Source organism: Megascapheus bottae, chromosome 2 (genome assembly GCF_031878675.1).
Source record: "Megascapheus bottae isolate mThoBot1 chromosome 2, mThoBot2.hap1, whole genome shotgun sequence".
In the NCBI taxonomy this organism is placed as follows: domain Eukaryota; kingdom Metazoa; phylum Chordata; class Mammalia; order Rodentia; family Geomyidae; genus Megascapheus; species Megascapheus bottae.
Window position 1 is genome coordinate 4,828,633 of NC_143510.1, and position 20,519 is coordinate 4,849,151.

Consider the following 20,519-nt stretch of genomic DNA (forward strand, 5'->3'; position numbering starts at 1 on the left):
GTATATTTTTAGAGAATGGCTTTTTTTTTTTTCAGGTGAGTCTTGCTGGTACACTCACTGACTCATGTTCTGGGACTTCACTGTTGACAAAAAGCAAAGTGACAGCTGTGACATTGCACACTGGATGTGGCAGTGACCTGCCAAGCTCAAAATCTGCTTTGCTCCTAGTGTGTTCCAGCCCATCTCTGGGAATTGATATTTCTGGAGCAAAACACAAAACATCTGCCTTGGATTATATCTCTAGGGTGTTTCATTTTTCATTGCTGTGTGATGATTTCAAGAACAGAAAGTTCCAGAGTCACTACGTGGGCCTTAGTTATCACTTTTTATGTAGAAAGCTAGAGTTACCATCTTAAAAAGTCTTATTTGCAGTTTGGTGTTAGGAGCTCATGCCTATAATCCTAGCTAGTTAGGAGGCTGAAATGTGAGGATCAGGGTTCAAAGTCAGCCTGAGCAGGATTAGATAGTTTCAATTAAACAAAACACACACACACACACACACACACACACACACACACACACATCTCTTGAAATGGAGCTGTGGTTCATGTGATAGCCCATATGGTCAAAAAAAGAAATGAGTTTGTATAAATGACAGAAACTGAGTGTTTCAATTGATTATATCTCTCAGAGTTGCAGGGGGAGAGAAAAGAGAAAAAAGAGACACTGTATAGAGAATACTTAGTAACAGGCTGTGGGGAGAATTACTAACTAAACAATAGAGCTGGTCACTGATGGCTCACCTGTGATCCCAACTAATCAGGAGGCAGAAATCTGAGGATCATGGCTCAAAGCTAGCCTCAGATAGCAAAAGTCATGAGACCCTTTAATAATAATAATAATAATAAATTACCAAAAAGCTGAAAGTGGGTCTGTGGCTCAAGTGGTAGACCGCTCGCCTTGAGCACAAAAACTCAGGGACATTGCTCAGGCCCTGGACTGGCACCTGAATTCAGACCCCTGGACTGGCACCAAAAATAAATGAGAATTAAACAATAGTATTAGAGTTTAAGTTGTTAAATTCAAGGTTATTTCCCCATTTCCTTTGTTGTGCTAGGCAGGTCACAGCTATCACAGATTGGTATCTCATCTGAGAAGCCCAGAATCCACAGGCAGTTCTGTGTGAAGTCTTTCACACTGTAATGGAGTTTTAGTTTGCTATGAATTTGTACTTGGTCTTACTAAGTCTCAAGACTACTCTGAGGTTTATTTTGTCACATTTGAAGGAATAAAAGACAAATGTGAGCCAGACAGAAAAATACCTTTCAAATTTCATTCAGCTCTGAAAACCAGCTACCATAACATGGAACTTGATCACATGTTAAAATATATTTTACACAACAGCATAATTATTTGAATGTGAAACTATTAACCATTTAGCAAATTTTTTTTGTTTAAAAGGCAGCAATGATTTTTGTCAGTGTTTTGCTCTCTGAATTTGTACACATGTATGATTCTATGTGCTTTGCATAAAGAGAGACATAAAAGAAAATAAAGTTTATTGTTCCTATGATATATATTCTTGTTGGTACCAGGGTTTGAACTCAAGGTCTTGTGCTTCCTTGGTTTTGCGCTCTACCACTTGAGTAATGCCTCCATCACAGACTTTGGTTGATTGGAGCTAAAACTTATACAGTTTTCTGTCTGGGTGGCTTTGCACTGTGGCAAACTCAGAACTCAGCCTCTTAGTAACTAGGATTATAGGGGTAAGCCACCAATACCTGGAGAGATACATATTCTTCATGAGCATATTAACATGTCATGTTGTCAAGATCTTGAGTTCAGTGAGGTGGCGCTGATGTAAGTAAGCAATGAATAGATGATTATCAGGGTTATTTGAAAACAGAACTAAGATAATAGAGTACTGATTGTGTTCATGATCAGGCAAAAATTTAAACTTTCAAATTGTTTTGCTTCAAAGAACAGCAGAGCTATTAAGCAAGATAATTCTACAGCTTCCATGCAAATGAAGTAGAAGATATAGTAGAGAGGATGCAGTAGGGAAAAAAATATATATATAAGATATAATATGAAGGATATAGTAGACACTCTGTGTGTGTGTGTGTGTGTGTGTGTGTGTGTGTGTGTGTGTGTGTGTGTGTGTTGAACTCAGGACCTGTGTGTTGTCTCTGAGCTTCTTTTGCTCAAGGCTAGAACTCTACCATTTGAGCCAAGGCTCCATTTCTGGCTTTTATTAAATTGGAGGTAAGAGTTTCATGGACTTTCCTGCTCTGCTGGCTTTGAACTGCAGTCCTTAGATCTCAGCCTCCTGAGTAGCTAGGATTACAGGTGTGAACCACCAAGATAAAGGAGGTACTTTCATCCCTATTTCTACTACTGAAGTTTAATTATATCTGGAATTATCTTTTGATCAGTGTATACCTAGTAAATATGTCAGTGGGGGGGGGGGGAATTAAGCCAGAATATAAAGTCTTGATTTTGAGGCCCAGTACTTGCAGAAAAATAAAAGTTTTTAAGCCATTCAAAACTTTGCAACAATGCTGGTATATTTCTAACCATATGTTAGTGTTTATTTGCCAACCTCATTTTTTTTTCATCTGAAATAACTGAAAAAAATAATGAGAATTTTAAGGGGATGTTTAATAAGGCTAGATTGCAAAATACTGACATGGTAAAAGTGCTTTTTAGATATTAACATTCTTACCAAGTAATATTACAAGCTGTAACCACTTGATTTAATCTCAATTATTACCACCCCCTCTCTCTCTATATATATATATTCAAATATATACATATGTATATATACATACGTGTGTGTGTGTGTGTGTGTGTGTGCGCGCGCATTTTGTTTGTTCAATCGTGGGGCTTGACTCTGGGCCTGGGTGCTGTCCATAAGCTCTTCTTCAGCTCAAGGTTTTCACTCTACCCCTTGGGCAATGGCTCCATTTCCAGTTTTCTGGTGTTTAATTGGAGATAAGAGTCTCACAGACCTTCGCATGTAGGCTGGCTTTGAACCCGTGATCTTTAGATCTCAGCCTCTTGAGTAGCTAGGATTACAGGTATGAGCCACCAGCAGCTAGTTACTACTCTATTAAAAAAAAAAACAAACTATAGAATTTCTATTCTGTTCAAAACACACCAGAGAGGAAGAGAGACAGAGACAGAGACAGAAAGAGAGACCAAGCAACAAACCAGGTATAGGTTTATTTCTGTAATCCTAGCCAGTAGGGGGGCTGACATTGAGAGGATTATGGTTTGAGGCCAGATAGGCAAAAAAAAAAAACCCAAAAAACAACATCTCACTCAATAGCTGGCATGGCAGCATATGCCTGTATTCCTAGCTATCTCATAAAGTATAAGCAAGGTAGGTTATGCCTGGGCAAAAAGAAATACCCTATCTGATAAATAACTACAATGAAAAAGGCTCGTAGTAGTAGTACAGAGGCCACCTAGCATGTAAGAATTCTTGCATTTGAGGGTCGGTACCACCAAAACACCTCCCCTGAAAACACACACACAGCACAAAACTTTTGATCTAAAATTTTAAGTACAGATGTATTTCCTACCATTTTTAAAAAAGTTCTTTTCCTTCCGGATTGAAATGTTTAACTTTCTTGGTATGATACCCAATTAGTTGTATTGAAATCGCACTGATTATGACAGCTTGCATACATCAATTGACAAGAAGAAGAGGTTTGATATAATAACACAAAAATATGTAATTTTATTAAAGGTAAAGATAATGAGCACTGTAATGATTTGTAAATGTAGTTGTATAGACAAATGCATAGATATAACATAAGAAAGTACCCCCTTGCCTCGTTTGTTTTGTTTATATTTTTGGCAATTCCTGGGGTTTGAACTCAAGGCCTGTCCTGAACTTCTTTGCCTCAAGGCTAGCACTCTATCACTTGAGCCACAGCACCACATCCAGCTTTTTCTGAGAAGTTTCTTGCCTGGGCTGGCTTCAAATTGAGATGATACTGATGCCTGGCTTGAACATTTCCCTTTGCTAAATTATAAATCATGTTTCCCAGAGCTTGTCTGTCTGGTTCCTGTCTCATTATTTATTACAGTCCAATGTCGAATTCACAGTACTCTTGTATACTTACTACATACTTTCAGAGTGAACAGGATGTTTTCTGAAGTTAAGTTATAAACATGTATGACTAAATAATTGAAGATCCTGGATTGTAACATTGAATACTTACAGAGTCATAAGCTCAAATCACTTTGTAAGAGACCCATGTTAAAGGTTCTTAAAAGAAAGCATTGTGTGATTCAGATGAATATTTCTGTGGGAATGTTTAGTTTTCCAGTCCCTTAGAAAGCCATTTCACTACTGCCTGAGGCCTACACTTGGTCATTTGCATTAAAATGACAAATTTGTTTCTCTTGTCAAGTCTTACTTGAGATTGGCAGCTTCCAGTTTGTTTATAGTCAAGGTTTGGAGTCATTTAATTAATTTTCTTTTCAGGATGCTGTTTTGATGCAATTTTGTGCAAACAAATTAGACAAGAAGGATTTCTTTGGAAAATCAGATCCTTTCCTCGTATTTTATCGAAGTAATGAAGACGGCAGGTAGATGCATTTTTCAAAATTCATTTTAACTCTATGGTAAGGGGCAATATTTGAAACTTTGTGTTGGGTCAGAGAAACTCAGTCAATTTAGAAATGTAAATGTTATATAAAATATAAATTAGAAATTTATAATTTAATTATAAATTTAGAAATTTAAATGATATATAAAATAGTCTCCTATATTTCTGTTTACTACAGAGAAGCTTATTTGAATGTCAATAGGAATGTGTAACTTGGTAAGCACTGTAAGATGTGTTTGATATTTAAAGTAATTTCCAGTTTCCTGGAAATACTCAAGCTTTCCTTTTTATCCTAAAACTGCCTTGTCTTCCTCAGTACTATAGAAGAATGATGTAGAAATTTGGAATACTGACAATGTATTTTTTTCTACTGATCGCTTAAATGCTTCGCTTTTTTTTGTTTTTTAATTTGGTGCCATTCCTGGGGCTTGAACTCAGGGTGTGCAGGGTATAGGCACTGTAAACTTCATTTTTCTCAAGACTAGGGCTCTACTACTAAGCTACAGCTTCACTTCTTATTAGAGGTTACGAGTTTCTTGGACTTCCTGCATGGGCTGGTTTCAAAACATGATTCTCAAATGTCACCCTCCTAATTGGCTAAGATTATAGGTCTGAGCCAGGGGCACCTGGCTTTAAGTGTGTTAAAAAATATATAGGGGGTTTATTTTGCTTCATTTTGTCCTGCTCACATTTGTGAAAAGTTCACGTGGTAAACAGGTATGGCTAATAATTGGATGCTGGTGACTTAATGCTTATAAATACTCCGGGTACTCAGGAGGCTGAGATCTGATAATGTTCAAAGTTAGCATGGGCAGGAGAGTCCATGTGATTCTTATCCTAATTAACCAGTAAAAAGCTGGAGGTTTGGCTCAAGTAGTAGAGTGTCAGCCTGAGTGAAAAAAACTACCTGGGTTCAATCTCCAGTACCAGCACATACTTGCCCAGGCTGGCCTTGAACTTTGATTCTCAGATCTCAGCCTCCTGTGTAGCTAGAATTAGAGGCATGAGCATTCATCAAGATGAATAACTTTTCAAACAAGATACTGTTATAAAATCGTGAAATTAACTGGAAACTTTTCTTTAACAGCTTTACAATTTGTCATAAGACGGAAGTTGTCAAAAACACTCTAAATCCTGTATGGCAAGCTTTCAAGATTTCAGTCAGAGCATTGTGTAATGGGGATTATGACAGGTAAAAGACACAAAAACTTTTCTCCAAATCCAGTAATCTAAGCTAGAAAGGCATTCCATCCCCTTTCCTCTCCATTCTTCTGCTCCCCTCCCTTTCCGTTCTGTTTTCTCTTTTCCCCTCCCTTCCCTCTCTCTTCCCCTCCCCTCTCTTTCTTTTTCCATTCCCTTCCCCTGTATTGAAACTCAAACATCTCCCATTTGCACAGCTTGCTCTTGTCTGGCACTCTACCGTATAAGCTATTCCCCCAGCCAGACTTTTTGCTGTTTATTTTGGAAATGGAGTCTCATGGACCTTCATCCTGAAATCCTCTGGATCCCAGCCTCTGTCCTTCAGACAGGAACAAACCAATGACTCCCTTGGCTAAGTAAATGTGTGCTTACAAAAGCATATATAATGTATTCCACAATTTTAAATAACCTGTTTTCTGTCCATGGTGATTCAGGGACTCGAGATGATTTGGAATAATTACAGTTTGCTGAAATGGACTGATTTTCATACAAGTGAACTAGTGTTGAGTGCTGTCCATTCATTGAATGTTAATTTGCATTTGAATTTATTGTTCTAGGGTCATTCTAGAATTCTCACAGCACTCACAGCTTTCTGGCATAGACTCCCAAATGCTTTCTGGCATAACTACATGGAAAGCTGACTTATGGTCCATGGATGTAGAACTGTTTTAACACCCAACCCTCTTAGGAAAACTTATTAGAGCCTTACAACAGCAAACCCTATACCTACCTCCTCAAAAAATAATAGAAGCACATAAACAAAAATAAAATCTCAGTGGTCTGACACTTCAGCTTGAGTTTATTCCTTTTTATTTTATTTTTACTGAGATAAGATCTCAAGCTCCAGTCCTGGAGCTTGAACTCAGAACCTAGGTGCTATCCCTGAGCTTCTCTGCTCAAGGCTAGTGCTCTAGCACTTGAGTGATAGTGCCACTTCCTGTTCTGGAATCTAACTCTGCCCATCTCAGCCTCCTGTTGCTAGAGTCCCAGGCATGGTGGCATACAGTCACGGGAAGTTGTCTATTGTAATAAGCATCCCATGAAGAACCCTCACAGCTGACTCTAAGAATGTGGTTCTTTGTGTATGTGTGAGGTTTGAACTCAAAGCCTTGAATTCTTGCTCAGCATTTTCACTCAAGCTGGCTCTCTGCCTTTTGAGCCACACTACCACTTTTGGCTTTTTGCTGGTTTATTTGAGACAAGAGTCTCGGATTTGTCTGCTTGAGGTTGACTATAAACCAGGATCCTTAGCCTCCTGAGTAGCTTGGATAACAGGTGTGAGCCACCGGGGGGCCATTAGAAAGTAGTTCTCAGCATGTTTTCTAGTTAGCGGTGTCACATAATAGCCTTGAGGAAATTCAGATTCCCAGGCACCATGCCCAATCTACTGAAGAAGACTCTCCAAGAAAAAGGTCCAAAACCTGTGTTTTGTTCAGTTGTCCCTATGGTTATGATCCAGGTGGAGTGTGAGAAACCCAGCTCCAAGTCAGAGATCCATAATGGTGAGGGGGTACCCATAGCTACACCCCAACTTCTCTGCCTCCTTCTGCAGAGTTGTGATCTTCAGAATCCTTTTCTCTTTCCCACAGAAGACCTGTGCACATATTCTGTCCTGTTTTAAGATTCTTTATGGATTCTAGACATTGACTTTAAGATATAAACTACAATTACTTCTGCAGTGAACTAAGTCAATTTCAAGTACTTTGTTGAACTTCCCAGCATATGTTCTTTTAGCTAAGAGAACTTGACCATTGCATATTTTAAAATAATGATCATATTGCAGTGATTTTTTTATTAAGTGATATTAATGTGATTATTTTTCCCTATTGACAGAACTATCAAAATAGAGGTGTATGACTGGGACCGAGATGGGAGGTAAGACATTCTCTTCCTTCATTCTTCTTTAATAATAATGAGGAGGAGGAGGAAGACAAGGAGGAGGGAAGTTGAAGAAAGAAGGGAGAAGAGGAAGAAAAAGAAAGAAGGAAAGAAGAAGAAGAAGACAAAGAAGTGGAAGAGGGAAGAAAAAAGAAGGAAGAAGAGGAAGAAGGAGGAGGAGGCAGAGTTGCCAGTGTATTGACATGACCACCATTTTTAAATTTTGATTTTTAGTTGCATATTATTCAAATGTTAATGAGAACTTTATCTAAGGTTTTTTTTTTAAATGAACATATTTTCTTCTCTCCATGATCAGAGGTTTTCTTCCTTTACTCAAACTTAGGCATTTTCATCTGCTCTTTCTCACTGTTTAACTCCCTGGTGCTTCCTCTGTACTGCAGACAATGAGTCTTGGGTTTTCCTACCTCTTTACTTCTCTAAATGATCTTAATAACTTGGACCATGCAAGGGAACATAGCTAAGCATCACACTGCCAGCCACACACAGACAAAAAGAGAAAGAAGCATGAGCAACAAACAAGAGAAAATTCTAGAATGACATCTAGAGAACGGAAACACAGGTTGTTCTACAAGGTGATATCTACTCCATGAATTTATGGGGCATACAGATAGAGGTAATATGCTGTTCCCATGCCATTTTGTTTATCAGACAGAATTTCCCAAGGTAGATAGCCTTTCCTCAAATCAGAGAGAGGTAGATTGAAGATTTGTTCTATTTTCATGGCTCAGTGTCATGAGCAAGACTATTAATCATTATATTTCTCCTATCATCTCTATGTGTCTGAAATTCAATGTGTTGGTCATTTTAGGTTATAGCTTTAGTTCTAGAAGGTTTGATACTCAGTAGAAAAGATTCTTCCCTCAGTGGATTTAAATTCTTTCAACTGTCTAGACTAGCATTGTTGGCTGAGATAAAATGATTGTCCCGTGTATAATTTTAAGGTTTTGTGTGTGTGTGTGTGTGTGTGTATGTAACAGTATCAAGGCTTAAAAATAAACTAGGATAGCCAATTGCCAGTGGTTCACTCTTGTAATCCTGCTACAACAGGAGGCTGAGCTTGGAGGAGCAGGAAAATCCATGAGAATTAACCAACACAAAGCCAGAAGTAGAGGTAGGATCAAGTGGTAGAGCACCAATCTTGAATGAAAAAGCCAGATGAGAAGCCAGGTACAGTGGCTCTCACCTGTAATCCTCGCTATTCAGTAGACTTGGATCTGAGGATTGAGGTTCAATGCTAGCCCAGGCACTAAAGACCTTGAGACTCTTATCTCCAATTAACCACTAGAAAACTGGAAATGGCACTGTGGCTTCAAGGTTAGGGTGGTAGCCTTTAGCTGAAGAGCTCAGGGGAGAGCGCCCAGGCCCAGAGTTCAAGCCCCATGCCCAACGACAATGAAAAAAAGGCAAGTGATAGGCCTGGAGTTCAAGACCCAGTAGCAGCTCAAAAACAGAACAAAAGTGAAACTCACATGTATTATCTGTTATCCTGAGCATAAATAATGGAAACATTTTAATATGGAGTCTGTATAAAAATTATGAAGGAGAAGGCCCGCTCTATTGTACTGTGTGTGCAACACACACATGCTGGGGAAATCTGGCCTTGTGCTGCTAATATTTTAGATAGCCATGTATCCATAGGAAACCAATAAAATAGTCTGTTTCCAATCTGAAGAGGATATTAAAGTTCAAATTTCAAGTGGGCAGCTCTAAGGAAACACTGTGGGTATATGTCACATAGCATATGTGATTTTGTTTGGTATGATTATTTACTAGGCTGTAACTATTAAGTTAATTTATTAATTATTATCTGAATTTGGCATCTAGAAAATGGAAAAAAGTTAAGAAAGTTAATTTAATTAGCAACTAATATAATATGTTTAGTTGATATTACGTATTTTATATAATTGGTCAGTGTGTGTGTGTGTGTGTGTGCCTATAATAGGGCTTGAACTTAGGGCTTGAGCTTAGCTTTTTTTACTCAAGGCTGACACCCATCAACTTGAGCCACAGCTTTACTTCTGGTTTTTTGGTGGTTAATTGGAGAGAAGAGTCTCATGGATTTTCCTGCAAGGACTGGCTTCAAATTGCAATCCTTGGACCTCTGCCTTCTGAGTAGCTAGGATTACAGGTGCGAGCCACATCACTAGGCTTTAAAAAAAAAAAGGAATGGAAACTGTTGACCAGTATTCTGGCTTACTGTTACCTTTTATTCTTGCCAGCCGGGTTCCTTGGGTAAATGTCATAATGGCAGCCACAGTTAGAGAAATTCAGATAGTCATGTGATCTTATCAGAATTCTGGTAGATGTTCCCACATGGAAAATTCAAGTTGACAATTGAAGTTAAAATGTCAAGTTGACAATTTGTGAAGTTGAAATTAATCATTTGAGGAAGCCTTTGGGTCTTTAGGAAATGTACAAAATGTTCTGGAATACTGTGGGCAAGATTCCAGTGGACATTAAATTTGGTATCTAAAGCTAATCTTGAATGGAAGACCATACAGTTGCCACTTGGTTTTCATACCTTACTCTGTCCACTCACACCCAAGGGACGCAGGTCCTGAGGTCCTGGAAGCAGCCCTTGACCTTGACATGAATCATCATTTTAAATGCACTACATTTTGAACAAGTAAAACTGCTTGACAAAAATCTTTCTCAGAATGTTTATCATGTCTTTAAGTACTGTGGAAGAAGAATCTTGAAGCCCCATTCTCACAAGGGAAAGCTAACGTGCAAGGAAAGTGTCTGCCTTTGAAGCCATCTGTGGGCTGTGCCTGAAAAGCTTCAATGGCTTGAAGTTTCTTGGGTGGAATTGATGGCACGATTTGAAATTCAGGGAGCAGTAATTGCATGGCTGCGTGTCATATCCTCGTAGCTGTACTGTGGCCTGATTGCCAATGGGCTGAGCCAGTGAACTGCCAGGCATCAGACTCCAATTTGAAAAGGCTGTCACATGAGTGTGAAATTGTCATGTTTACAACTCTGTGTTGTACAAAATGCAGTCGTTTTAAATAGTGTATTTACTATGGTAAGAGGACCAGTCTTCACTTACCCATCTGGTGCTGTCTACATGATATCATCTTTGGGTCTATAACCCTTGGAGCTATTGTTTGCAAACATATTTTGATGTGTTTTTAAAAAATCAATCCATGTGATTCATGGTCCGATGCTTAAGAATTCACTTGGGAATTAAGTTAGTTCTGTTTAAAGAGAAACACTCATTTGTCAATTTTTAATATTGGTTTCATTTATATTAAGAGGGTTAAAATTAGCCTCCTTGTTTGAAGCTAATTCTGGATATCCTGGATATTGAATAAAATTCTTTGTCAGGTATTGGGGACTCATAATTGTAATGCCTAGCTTCTTAGGAGGCTAAGGACTGAGGACAGAGGTTCAAAGCTAGCCTCGGCAGTCAAGTATGTAAGACTCGTATCTTCCACCAGCAAAATGCAAGGAGTGGAGCTATGGCTGAAGTGGTAGAGTGTCAACCCCTAATGAACAAAAGATGATTGGGAAATAAATCCCATCATATGTATTAAAGCAAGACTCATTTGATATGTAAAGGACCTAGAGTGATAAGGAGGGAATTCTCATGCACAATTATAAGAAGGAAATGAATAATTTACAAGAAAACTCCACTAATGAATAAATATGGGGAAAAATCACGTTTATAGTAACAAAAAGTAGAATTTTAAAACAAAGCCTTATGTATATCATAAATACTATTTAATCAAATATCTTTATAACCAAACTGACAAATATTATATATTTTTCACTGCTGATCAGGGAACTTAAGGTATACCTTTTTATGTTTTAGAAGGATATTAATTGGGTACAATGTTTTGGAAGCAAGTTTGATTATATATAGGAATACATTAGAAATATTCCTGTAACTTTATTCTACTAATTTCCATTTAAACCCGATTCTCCGTGTTGAGTAAAAATAGCCCAGTCTTGCATAGTGGAATGCTTATTTGGAATATAAATGAAAGATGTGAATTGAGGTAGATTCTATAGAAAGGATCTATTTACAGTTCTGTGAAACTACTCAATAAGAACTTGGAGTTGAATGAAACTTAGATGAATTGAAGATGTGGCTCAAGTGGTTGAGAGCGAAAGGATAGTCCCAGGCCCTGAGTACAAGCTCCAGTATCAGCACACACACACACACACACACACACACACACACACACACACACAAAGCTATGCCACATAGAATATGGTTACTAACTAGAAAATGCAGCTTCTATAAATATATAAATATGTTTGAGTGCTGATTTTATTTCTTTGAAAACATTTGGTCTAGATGACTGGAATATATAGGTGGATAAGGACTGAGAGAGCTCCCTAAATAACATTTTATACGTGTGTGTGTGTGTGTGTGTGTGTGTGTGTGTGTGTGTGTGTGTGTGTGTGTACATCTTTACTGGGCCTTGTGCTCAGGGACTCCTGTTTACTTGACTGTTTCATTTAAGGCTGACACTCTTACCATTGGGGGCACAGCTCCACTTCCCTCTTTTTTCCCGTTTATTGGAGATGAAAGTCTCACAGACTTTCCTGCCCACGCTGGCTTTGAATCATGATCCTCAAATTGAATAGAAAGAATTTCCAGCATGAATCCCTGAAACTAGTTTTTGTTTTATTGTGATGGCCCTGCGACATGAGCTCGGCCTGTAGTGTATCTCTGAGCTGCTTTTGTTCAAGACCAGGGCTCTACCACTTGAGCCACCGCACCACTTCTAGGTTTTTCTCAGTAGGTTTCTGGAGACAAGACTCTCACTGATCTTTCCCAGCCTGGCTTTGAATCATGATCCTCAGATCTCAGCCTCCTGAGTAGATAGAATTAAAAGTGTGAGCCATTGGTCACATATCAAGAACATTTTAGGCAAGAAACATTTGGGAGGCTGGGTATCTAAATGAGCTGCATTTCAAGTGATTTTTTTTAATTTCTTAATGCAAAGGCTCTATGAGCTATCACCTAAGTTTTGCTTTCTATCCACATTTAATCTTTAGGATATTGTATTTTGGTTGGTAAAACAGCATGATTATTGTTTGTCACTATCAACAGTTCCTTTAGAAGATCATACCAGAATAACATTTACAGGAATATTTGTTCCATGATCATGAACAGCTTGAATTTGAGTAATAAATGAGTCACCCTTAAGTTCTATGATATTTGCTACTGCTGTGACATCCCTTATGTTTAGTTTAAAACTTTCCCCCACGTCTATTATTATTATTATTACTATTATTACATGATGCCAGTCCTGGGACTTAAACTTTGGGTGTGGGTGCTGTTCATGAGCTTTTTTGCTCAAGGTTAACATTTGAGCCACAAACTCCACCTCTAGCTTTTTGCTGGTTAATTGAGGAAATAAGAGTCTCAAGGAGTTTCCTGCCTGGGCTGGCCTTGAACCTTGATCCTCAGATCTCAGCCTCCTGAGTAGCTAGGTAGGATTACAGGTGTGAGTCACCCCTACATTTTATCATCATTAATCATACAAGGAGAGGGAGCACAATTTTGGCATGCCCATGTATGCATGCAATGTACTTAGGTTAGATACATGCTGTTAGTGCTTTCGCTCTCTTTCTCCCCACTTTGCAAACCAATCTAAAGAAGGCTCATTGTTCTTTTGTATATGTGTATATAATGTGTTTTGTATGTTATATAGTAAGTGAAAAGTTTGATGGAGTTTGTTTTTGTTTTGCCTTGGTTTTTGTTGTTTTGTAACTGGTCCTGGGGCTTGAACTCATGGCCTACTTGCAATCCCTGACTTTGGGGCTCAAAGCTAGCACTCTCTTGGCTTGAGCCACAGCTCCACTTCTGACTCTTTCTGGTGGTTAATGGAAGATAAGTCTCACAGACTTTTCTGTCTGGGCTGGCTTTGAACTGTGATCCTCAGCTCTCAGCCTTTTGGGTAGCTAAGATGACAGGCATGAGTCACCTGCATTGGCATTGTACCCAGTGTTTTTGTAGTTTATATATTCACTCTTTTTCAATCTCTAGGTTTGCCTTCTCCTCTTTTACTAGTACTCAATATACTGGGTAGGATGTGTTTCACATTCATGTCATGTGTTAGTGTTGAATGTATGCAGATTATTCCAAGGTTTTAGACCTATACAAACCAGTATTTTAATCACATTGATCCTTTTCCGCTTTTACTTCCCCTTTCTCACCATTCCCTTTTATTCTTCAGTTGGCAGTGAGCTCTTCTTTGCCATTTTCACTTATACATACAATGTATTTCTACATTGTATTTAAATACTGCCTTAGCTCTTACCATCTACTACTTCCTCCTGTTTTATTTCACAGTTGTACCAAATTCTGTCATTTTTAGAATGAACTTCGAAGTAGGATGCATTAAACTTCATGACTAATTATTTTACTAACATGTGTAAGTTACATATGGCGATTGGAGTTATTAAAATCCATGTGCATATTTGAAATATTAAACTTCACTGGGATAAGTTAACTATATGCATGTAAACAAAGCAGATGGGCTGGTAGTAAATAATATTGAGTTAAGAAGAATAACTTTGTCTATCAGTCTCTTAAAGTGTCTTATAAGTTGGTAAGTTACCTTCTTAAAGAAAGATAAGCTAGTGCATCTTCTAATGATTCAACTATCCTGTGAAGGTGATTTAAAATATAACTGACAAACTTAGTAAAGTTAATGCTATTTATGTTTTTTTCTTTTAATTTTAGTCATGATTTCATTGGGGAGTTCACGACAAGCTATAGGGAACTTTCTAGAGGCCAGTCACAATTCAATGTATATGAGGTAAGGGACATTTTACTTTTAGTTGTTTCCTTTGCTATATGCATATCTGTACTTTAAAAGCATGGGATCTGCAAAAGATAATTGAAAAATGTTAGCTATTTGTGTGTGTGTGTGTGTGGATTTATTGAACTGACTCGTTTCCTAGATTCAATTTTATTTTCTTTCCACTATCATGGTCTTTATAATTGGGGATTTTTTTTGCAGTCTTAGGGAATTCAGGGTACAGTGCACTTAATAAATAAACCTTTATTTAAACACACTGTAGATATTTCTGCTTCCAGGTAACCACCCCATCTGTGTTCAGCATGGGATATGTTTTAGCACTGTTTAACCTTGAGTTTTCAGGTCTGTACACTCTGTTGTTTTTGTTGTTTTGTTTACTTAATATAGGGTGGGGGGGCAAGGAATAGGAAATAACATCGCAAAAAGGAATTTTTTTTTTCATTCCACTATCAAGGTTTGAACTCAGGGCCTTGGTGCTCTACAGTTTGAACCATGCTTCCAGCAAGTATTTTGCTGAGTATCAGTCCTAGAGATGGAGTCTCTAGGATTTTTCTACTTAGGCTGTCTTCTAAGTTTGGTGCTCTAGGTCTCCTGAGTAGCTAGGATTACAGGGGTGAGCCACAGGCTTCTGGCTAACACATCTCAGTATTTTACCAATGATTTTAGCTTCTCTCGGGCAGAGCAACACTCGAGTTAGCTTATTGTGAGCGCAGAGGAATCTCCTCTACAGCCTTCTTACTTGGTTATACTGTTTTTATCCCATTCAGACATCATTCATTCACTCATTAATTTTCATTCGAATGTTTATTAATATCCTCTATCAATATTTAAGCCTCATAATGTAAATTAAGCTCTGTGCCCTTTCTGGGGGTATAAATTAAAGTCTGTTTGGGAAGGGATAACAAAATAAAATGTTTAGGGTAGCTTTAGCTTGTTCTCCAAACTATACTTACTGACTGAGCTCTGGTTGCTCATTCCTATAATCTCAGCTAATCAGGAGGCTGAGTTCTGAGGACTGAGATTTGAAGTCAGGCAGGGCAGAAAACTGTGAGACTCTCCTCACCAAGTAACTAGCTAAAAGCCACAAGTGGCGCTGTGGTTCAAGTGGTAGAGCAACCATCCTTGAGCCAAAACACGAAGGGATGAATGCCCAGGTCCTGAGTTCATGCCCAGGAACGGGCACACACACACACACACACACACACACACACACACACACACACACACCCCACACCCCACTCTAAAGACATTTCACACCCAGATCTCCTTATTTGATTTTGTATAGGCCCTTTACTTGTATCATCTGGTATCCTGGCAGATAAGCTCTTCTATAATTCCACAGCTTGTCTCTACTCTGTCTGGAGGTGAGACTTTCTCACCCAGCAAGCTTTCAGTCATGTCAAATAAAGTCCAACCCCATAAATGGGGCTTGGCAGAGTCCTTTTAGACAGGCTGACTAATGATAATTCTCTGAAAATGATACCTTTCATGAACTCTATACCCAGGCTGTCCACTTCTGTGGCTTTTAGACTTCTATTTCACAAAGATGCCATGATTGCAAGTCTGGCTCACTGCACACCACAACTCCAAATGCCACACATTGAAATTCAGCCCTTTGATGTCTGTTAATATTACTGGTTCTTTTTTTCTGAATTAGTACTGTTCATCATTGGTAAGCCTTTTTGAGTATTTCTGGATTCTTGAAAACAATTTCATTTTGATTTTTTTCTTTTGTCAGGTTCTTATTCCTTTTCTGGTGGAGTATTCGGGGGTTCTTACTCTTCCAAAGTGCTTTCCTATTCTGTTTTTAGTGATATTTATAAAGAACAAGTGCTATTATAGTCTATATTATCATTTTTAGTGAGTGGTTCTTTGATTGAGCCTGGACTAATGTGATTAGTTTGGCAGATTCCTCATATAACTTAATCAGAAAGTCACTGAATTTCAGATCATTCCCTTGTGACATTAATAAGTTATGGTTTCCCAGAAGTCAAAGGCACTAACAGGAAGTGTTTGAAAACTGCTTACGAAAATCCTACTTAAAACTTATTCCTAAAGGGCCAGGAGTTTGGCCTAGTGGTTAAAGTGCTTGCCTAACATGCACAAAGACCCGGGTTCGATTCCTTGGTACCACACATGTAGAAAAAGCCGGAAGTGGTGCTGAGGCTCAAGTGGTAGAGCTCTAGCCTGAGAAAGTCCAAGGACAGTGCTCAGACCCTGAGCTCAAGCCCAGGACTGGCAAAAAAAAAAACACAAAAAAAAACGTATTCCTAAAATCCAGAACAAAAAAAAAAATGTTCTTCTCTAAACAACACATTGAATGCCAGCTGGATGTTTGCTAGCAAGATACTATTAGAATGCAAAGGCAAGTTTTGTTTTCTGAGAAAAAAAATACCTTATTTTTAAAATTTTAATTGAGTTTGTGTCATTCCCTGCTTCTTTCTCTTCTGCTCAGATCCATATTCTTCAGACAGAGTTGAAGACTCCATTTTATTTTGTATTTCTTCTTGTTTTTTTTTGTGCCAGTGCTGGTGATTGAACTCAGGGCTTGAGCTATTTGCTCAAGGTTGGTGTACTTTGAGCCACAGTTCCTCTTCTACCTTTTTGGTGATTAATGGGTGATAAGAATTTCACAGTTTCCTGCCCAGCCTGGCTTCAAACTGAGATCCTCAGATCTCAGCCTCCTGAGTAGCTGGGATTACAGGCGTGAGCCACCAGTGACAAGCTTGGCCTTGATTTTTTTTTTTTTATCTTTCTGCCCCAGCCTCCATAGGGGCTGGGATTACAGGGGTGTACTAAAACATGCCTGGCTACAAACCATGGGGTTGTTGTTTTTGCTGCTGCTGTTTTGTTGTTGTTTTCCCCCTTCCCATTCTGAAGTTTGAACTCAGGGCCTGGGTATTATCCTTGACATTTATTTATTTATTTTTGCTCAAGGCTGGTGCTCTATCAGCTTGAGCCACAGCTTCACTTCTGTGATCCCCATATCGTACCCTCCTGAACAGTTAGGATTACAGGCATAAGCCTCCAGTGCCTGGCAAACCATGACTTTTGAACAAAGTAATCAGTATTATTAAGGACTTAGGATATTAAAGATCTTTCTAAGGCCACAAGATGCAATAAGTAGAACCATTGGGAAGAATAAATAAAAGACAAAAACATTGGGAAGAATATTACAGATCATATATATTCATAATTGTATATATAGATATATGTATACGTGTGTGTGTGTGTGTGTGTGTGTGTGTGTGTGTACTGAGCCAGCCCTGGGGCTTGAACTAGGGGCCTGGGCATTGTCCATGAACTTTTTTTTTTTTAATTGTCCAAGGCTAGTGCTCTACTACTTGAGCCATAGCTCTGCTTCCAACTTTTGGTGGTAAGCTGGAGATAAAAGTCTCACAGGCTTTCTTGCCCAGGCTGGCTTTGAACTGTAATCCTCAAGTCTCAGTCTAGCACATAGCTAGCAGGATTATAGGCATGTGTCACTAGCTCCTGGCATATATATTATATAACATATAATATATATATATAAATCTATGATCATCATTTTAGTAATTTTTGCAGGGGGAGGGGAATGTGTATATATATACACAAAGTGAACACAGCAAGTTTAACCAGTATTTTTGATGTCTGTATAAATCTTGACATTAATTGTCCACTTTTTTTCAGGTGGTGAATCCAAAAAAGAAAGGAAAAAAGAAAAAATATGTTAATTCTGGAACAGTAAGTGAAATTAAATGTTACTTTTTCTTTTGCCAGTCCTAGGGCTTGAACTCAGGGCCTTAGCACTGTCTCTGGACTTTCTCACTCTACACTTGAGCCACAGCACCACTTCAGGCTTTTTCTATGTATGTGGTACCAAGGAATCAAATCCAGGCCTTCCTGCATGGTAGGCAAGCACTCTAATCATTAGGCCATGCTTCTGGACCTAAATGTTACTTTTTTAAGGATTTAGATGAATGAACAAAAACTGCATAAACATTGCTAATAAGAGTTAAGAGCAAGCTAGGTGCTGGTGGCTCACACTTGTAATCCTAGCTAATCAGGAGGCTGAGATCTGAAAATCTCAGTTCTAAGCCAGCCCAGGCATACAAATCTGTGAGATTCTTATCTCCAGTTAACCAGCAAGAATCTAGAAGGAGAATTGTGGCTCAAGTAATAAAGCTCCAGTTTAAACAACAACAAAACAACCTAATGAGCAAGATCATCAAGTCCTGAGTTCAAACCCTAATAACTGGCACCAAACATAAATAAATGTGTGTGCATTATATATATATGTATACATTTTTTTTAAGCAAAGACTAAAAGCAATTCAAATGCCAAGCTTTGTTTCACTTAAGAGTTGATTGTTTGGAGCTGTAATTCTTCACTTCCCAGGGAGAGAATGCGATGGAGAATTCCTTTTGGGAGTGGCCAGATTTCAGGCTTTCCTCCTGATTTCCTGGAATTCAACAGGAATGTCACAAAGGAAGCTAAAGCTTTGTTACACGTTGTTCATTTGGGAAAGCCAAAACACATTCATCTGCCCATGTAAGAAATCCAAATCCTACTAGCAGAGATCTGCAATAGAGCAAAACCTTGATACATAAGGCCATATAGTATGAAGCTAATTGAAAGGACCTCCAGGATATTGAAACAAAAGCCATATAATGAATGATTGTTGTCCTTAATGTACTATGTTATCCCTCATCTCCTTTGCTGTCCCTTGGTTATCTCATATTGGTATAGTATCTCACTTTGTTATCTGATATATTGAATTTATTTGTATTTGGTTATCTGAAACTTGATAGGGAAGGGGGGAAAACCAATACGGGGAGTGGGTGGTGGGTGGGGGGAGGGTAATGGGTGCCAAGACGTGTGAAAGGGTATCAATGTATGTGAATTAATGTACCTTCTATCTGGCAAATATCATGTAACCCTTTTATTAATTACAATAAAAATATATTAAAATAAAATAATAAAAAAAAGAAATCCAAATCCACTGAGAAGTACTGCACTGCTAGATATGAGTGGCTCACGCCTGTGATCCTAGCTCAGGTGTTGATTGCCGTTCAAAGGCAGCCCAGGCAGAAAAGTCTGTGAGACTCTATGTCTCACAGTAAATAAGTAGATGTAGAACTGTGTCTCAAGTATAGCAGGCTAGCCTTGAGATTAAAAGGAACAGAGTCCAGGCCCTGAGTTCAAGCCCCATTACTGACAAAATAAAATAAAATATTAACACATTAAAAATAATAAAAGATTACACTTTTATTAGGCTCCACTTAAATACTAGGAGAAGACATGAAGTGTAATCATTTATAGTGCATTAAAATTGACAACTCTGCCATTCACCAGTGGCCCACACTTATAGTCTTAGCTACTTAGGAAGCTGAGAGCTAGAGAATCCCAGTTCAAACCCAGCCTGGGAAGAAAAGTCCATGAGACAAATGGCAGACCGGAAGCAAGGCTCAAATGAGAGAGCACCAAGCAAGAATGCTGAGTTCTCTCTCTCTCTCTCTCTCTCTCTCTCTCTCTCTCTCTCTCTCTCTCTCTCTCTCTCTCTCTCTCTCTCTCTCTGTCTCTCTCTCTCTCTCTCTCTCTCTCTCTGTCTCTCTCTCTCTCTCTCTGTCTCTCTCTCTCTGTCTCTCTCTCTCTGTCTCTCTCTCTCTGTCTCTCTCTCTCTGTCTCTCTCTCTGTCTCTCTCTCTCTCTCTCTCTCTCTCTGTCTCTCTCTCTCTCTCTCTCTCTCTCTCGCTCACACACACACACACACACATACACGCACATACACACACTCATACACGCTTATTCATATAAACAAAAGCAATAACAAAATACACTTTGTAGATTTTCTGTAAAAAGAAGCACATATGGAGACAATGATAGAGCCTACAAAGTGTAGAAAATTAACATCATCCTATATTTTTCTTTGCTGGTACTAGGGTGTGAATCTAGTACCAGCATACTCAAGGTGCTGGTAGGACTGGTGCACTACCACTTGCATTATGCCTCCAGACCAGCTTTTTCTTATTTTGGCTGCTTTCAGAGAACCTCAGTCCTCTAGATCTCAGCTTTCTGAGTGGTGAGATTTACAGGCA

The 20,519-nt window shown here is 38.6% G+C and overlaps 1 protein-coding gene across 1 annotated transcript in view; it reads left to right on the forward strand.

Annotated features, from left to right (window-relative positions):
* Positions 1-20,519, forward strand: part of Cpne8 (copine 8) — a 143,305-nt gene that overhangs the window by 77,679 nt on the left and 45,107 nt on the right. Inside the window, exons 8-12 of the mRNA XM_090319888.1 lie at positions 4,439-4,542; positions 5,650-5,754; positions 7,596-7,637; positions 14,365-14,440; positions 18,113-18,166. Of these exons, the coding sequence (XP_090176014.1) occupies positions 4,439-4,542; positions 5,650-5,754; positions 7,596-7,637; positions 14,365-14,440; positions 18,113-18,166 (381 nt within the window). The remainder of the gene's footprint in view (positions 1-4,438; positions 4,543-5,649; positions 5,755-7,595; positions 7,638-14,364; positions 14,441-18,112; positions 18,167-20,519) is intronic.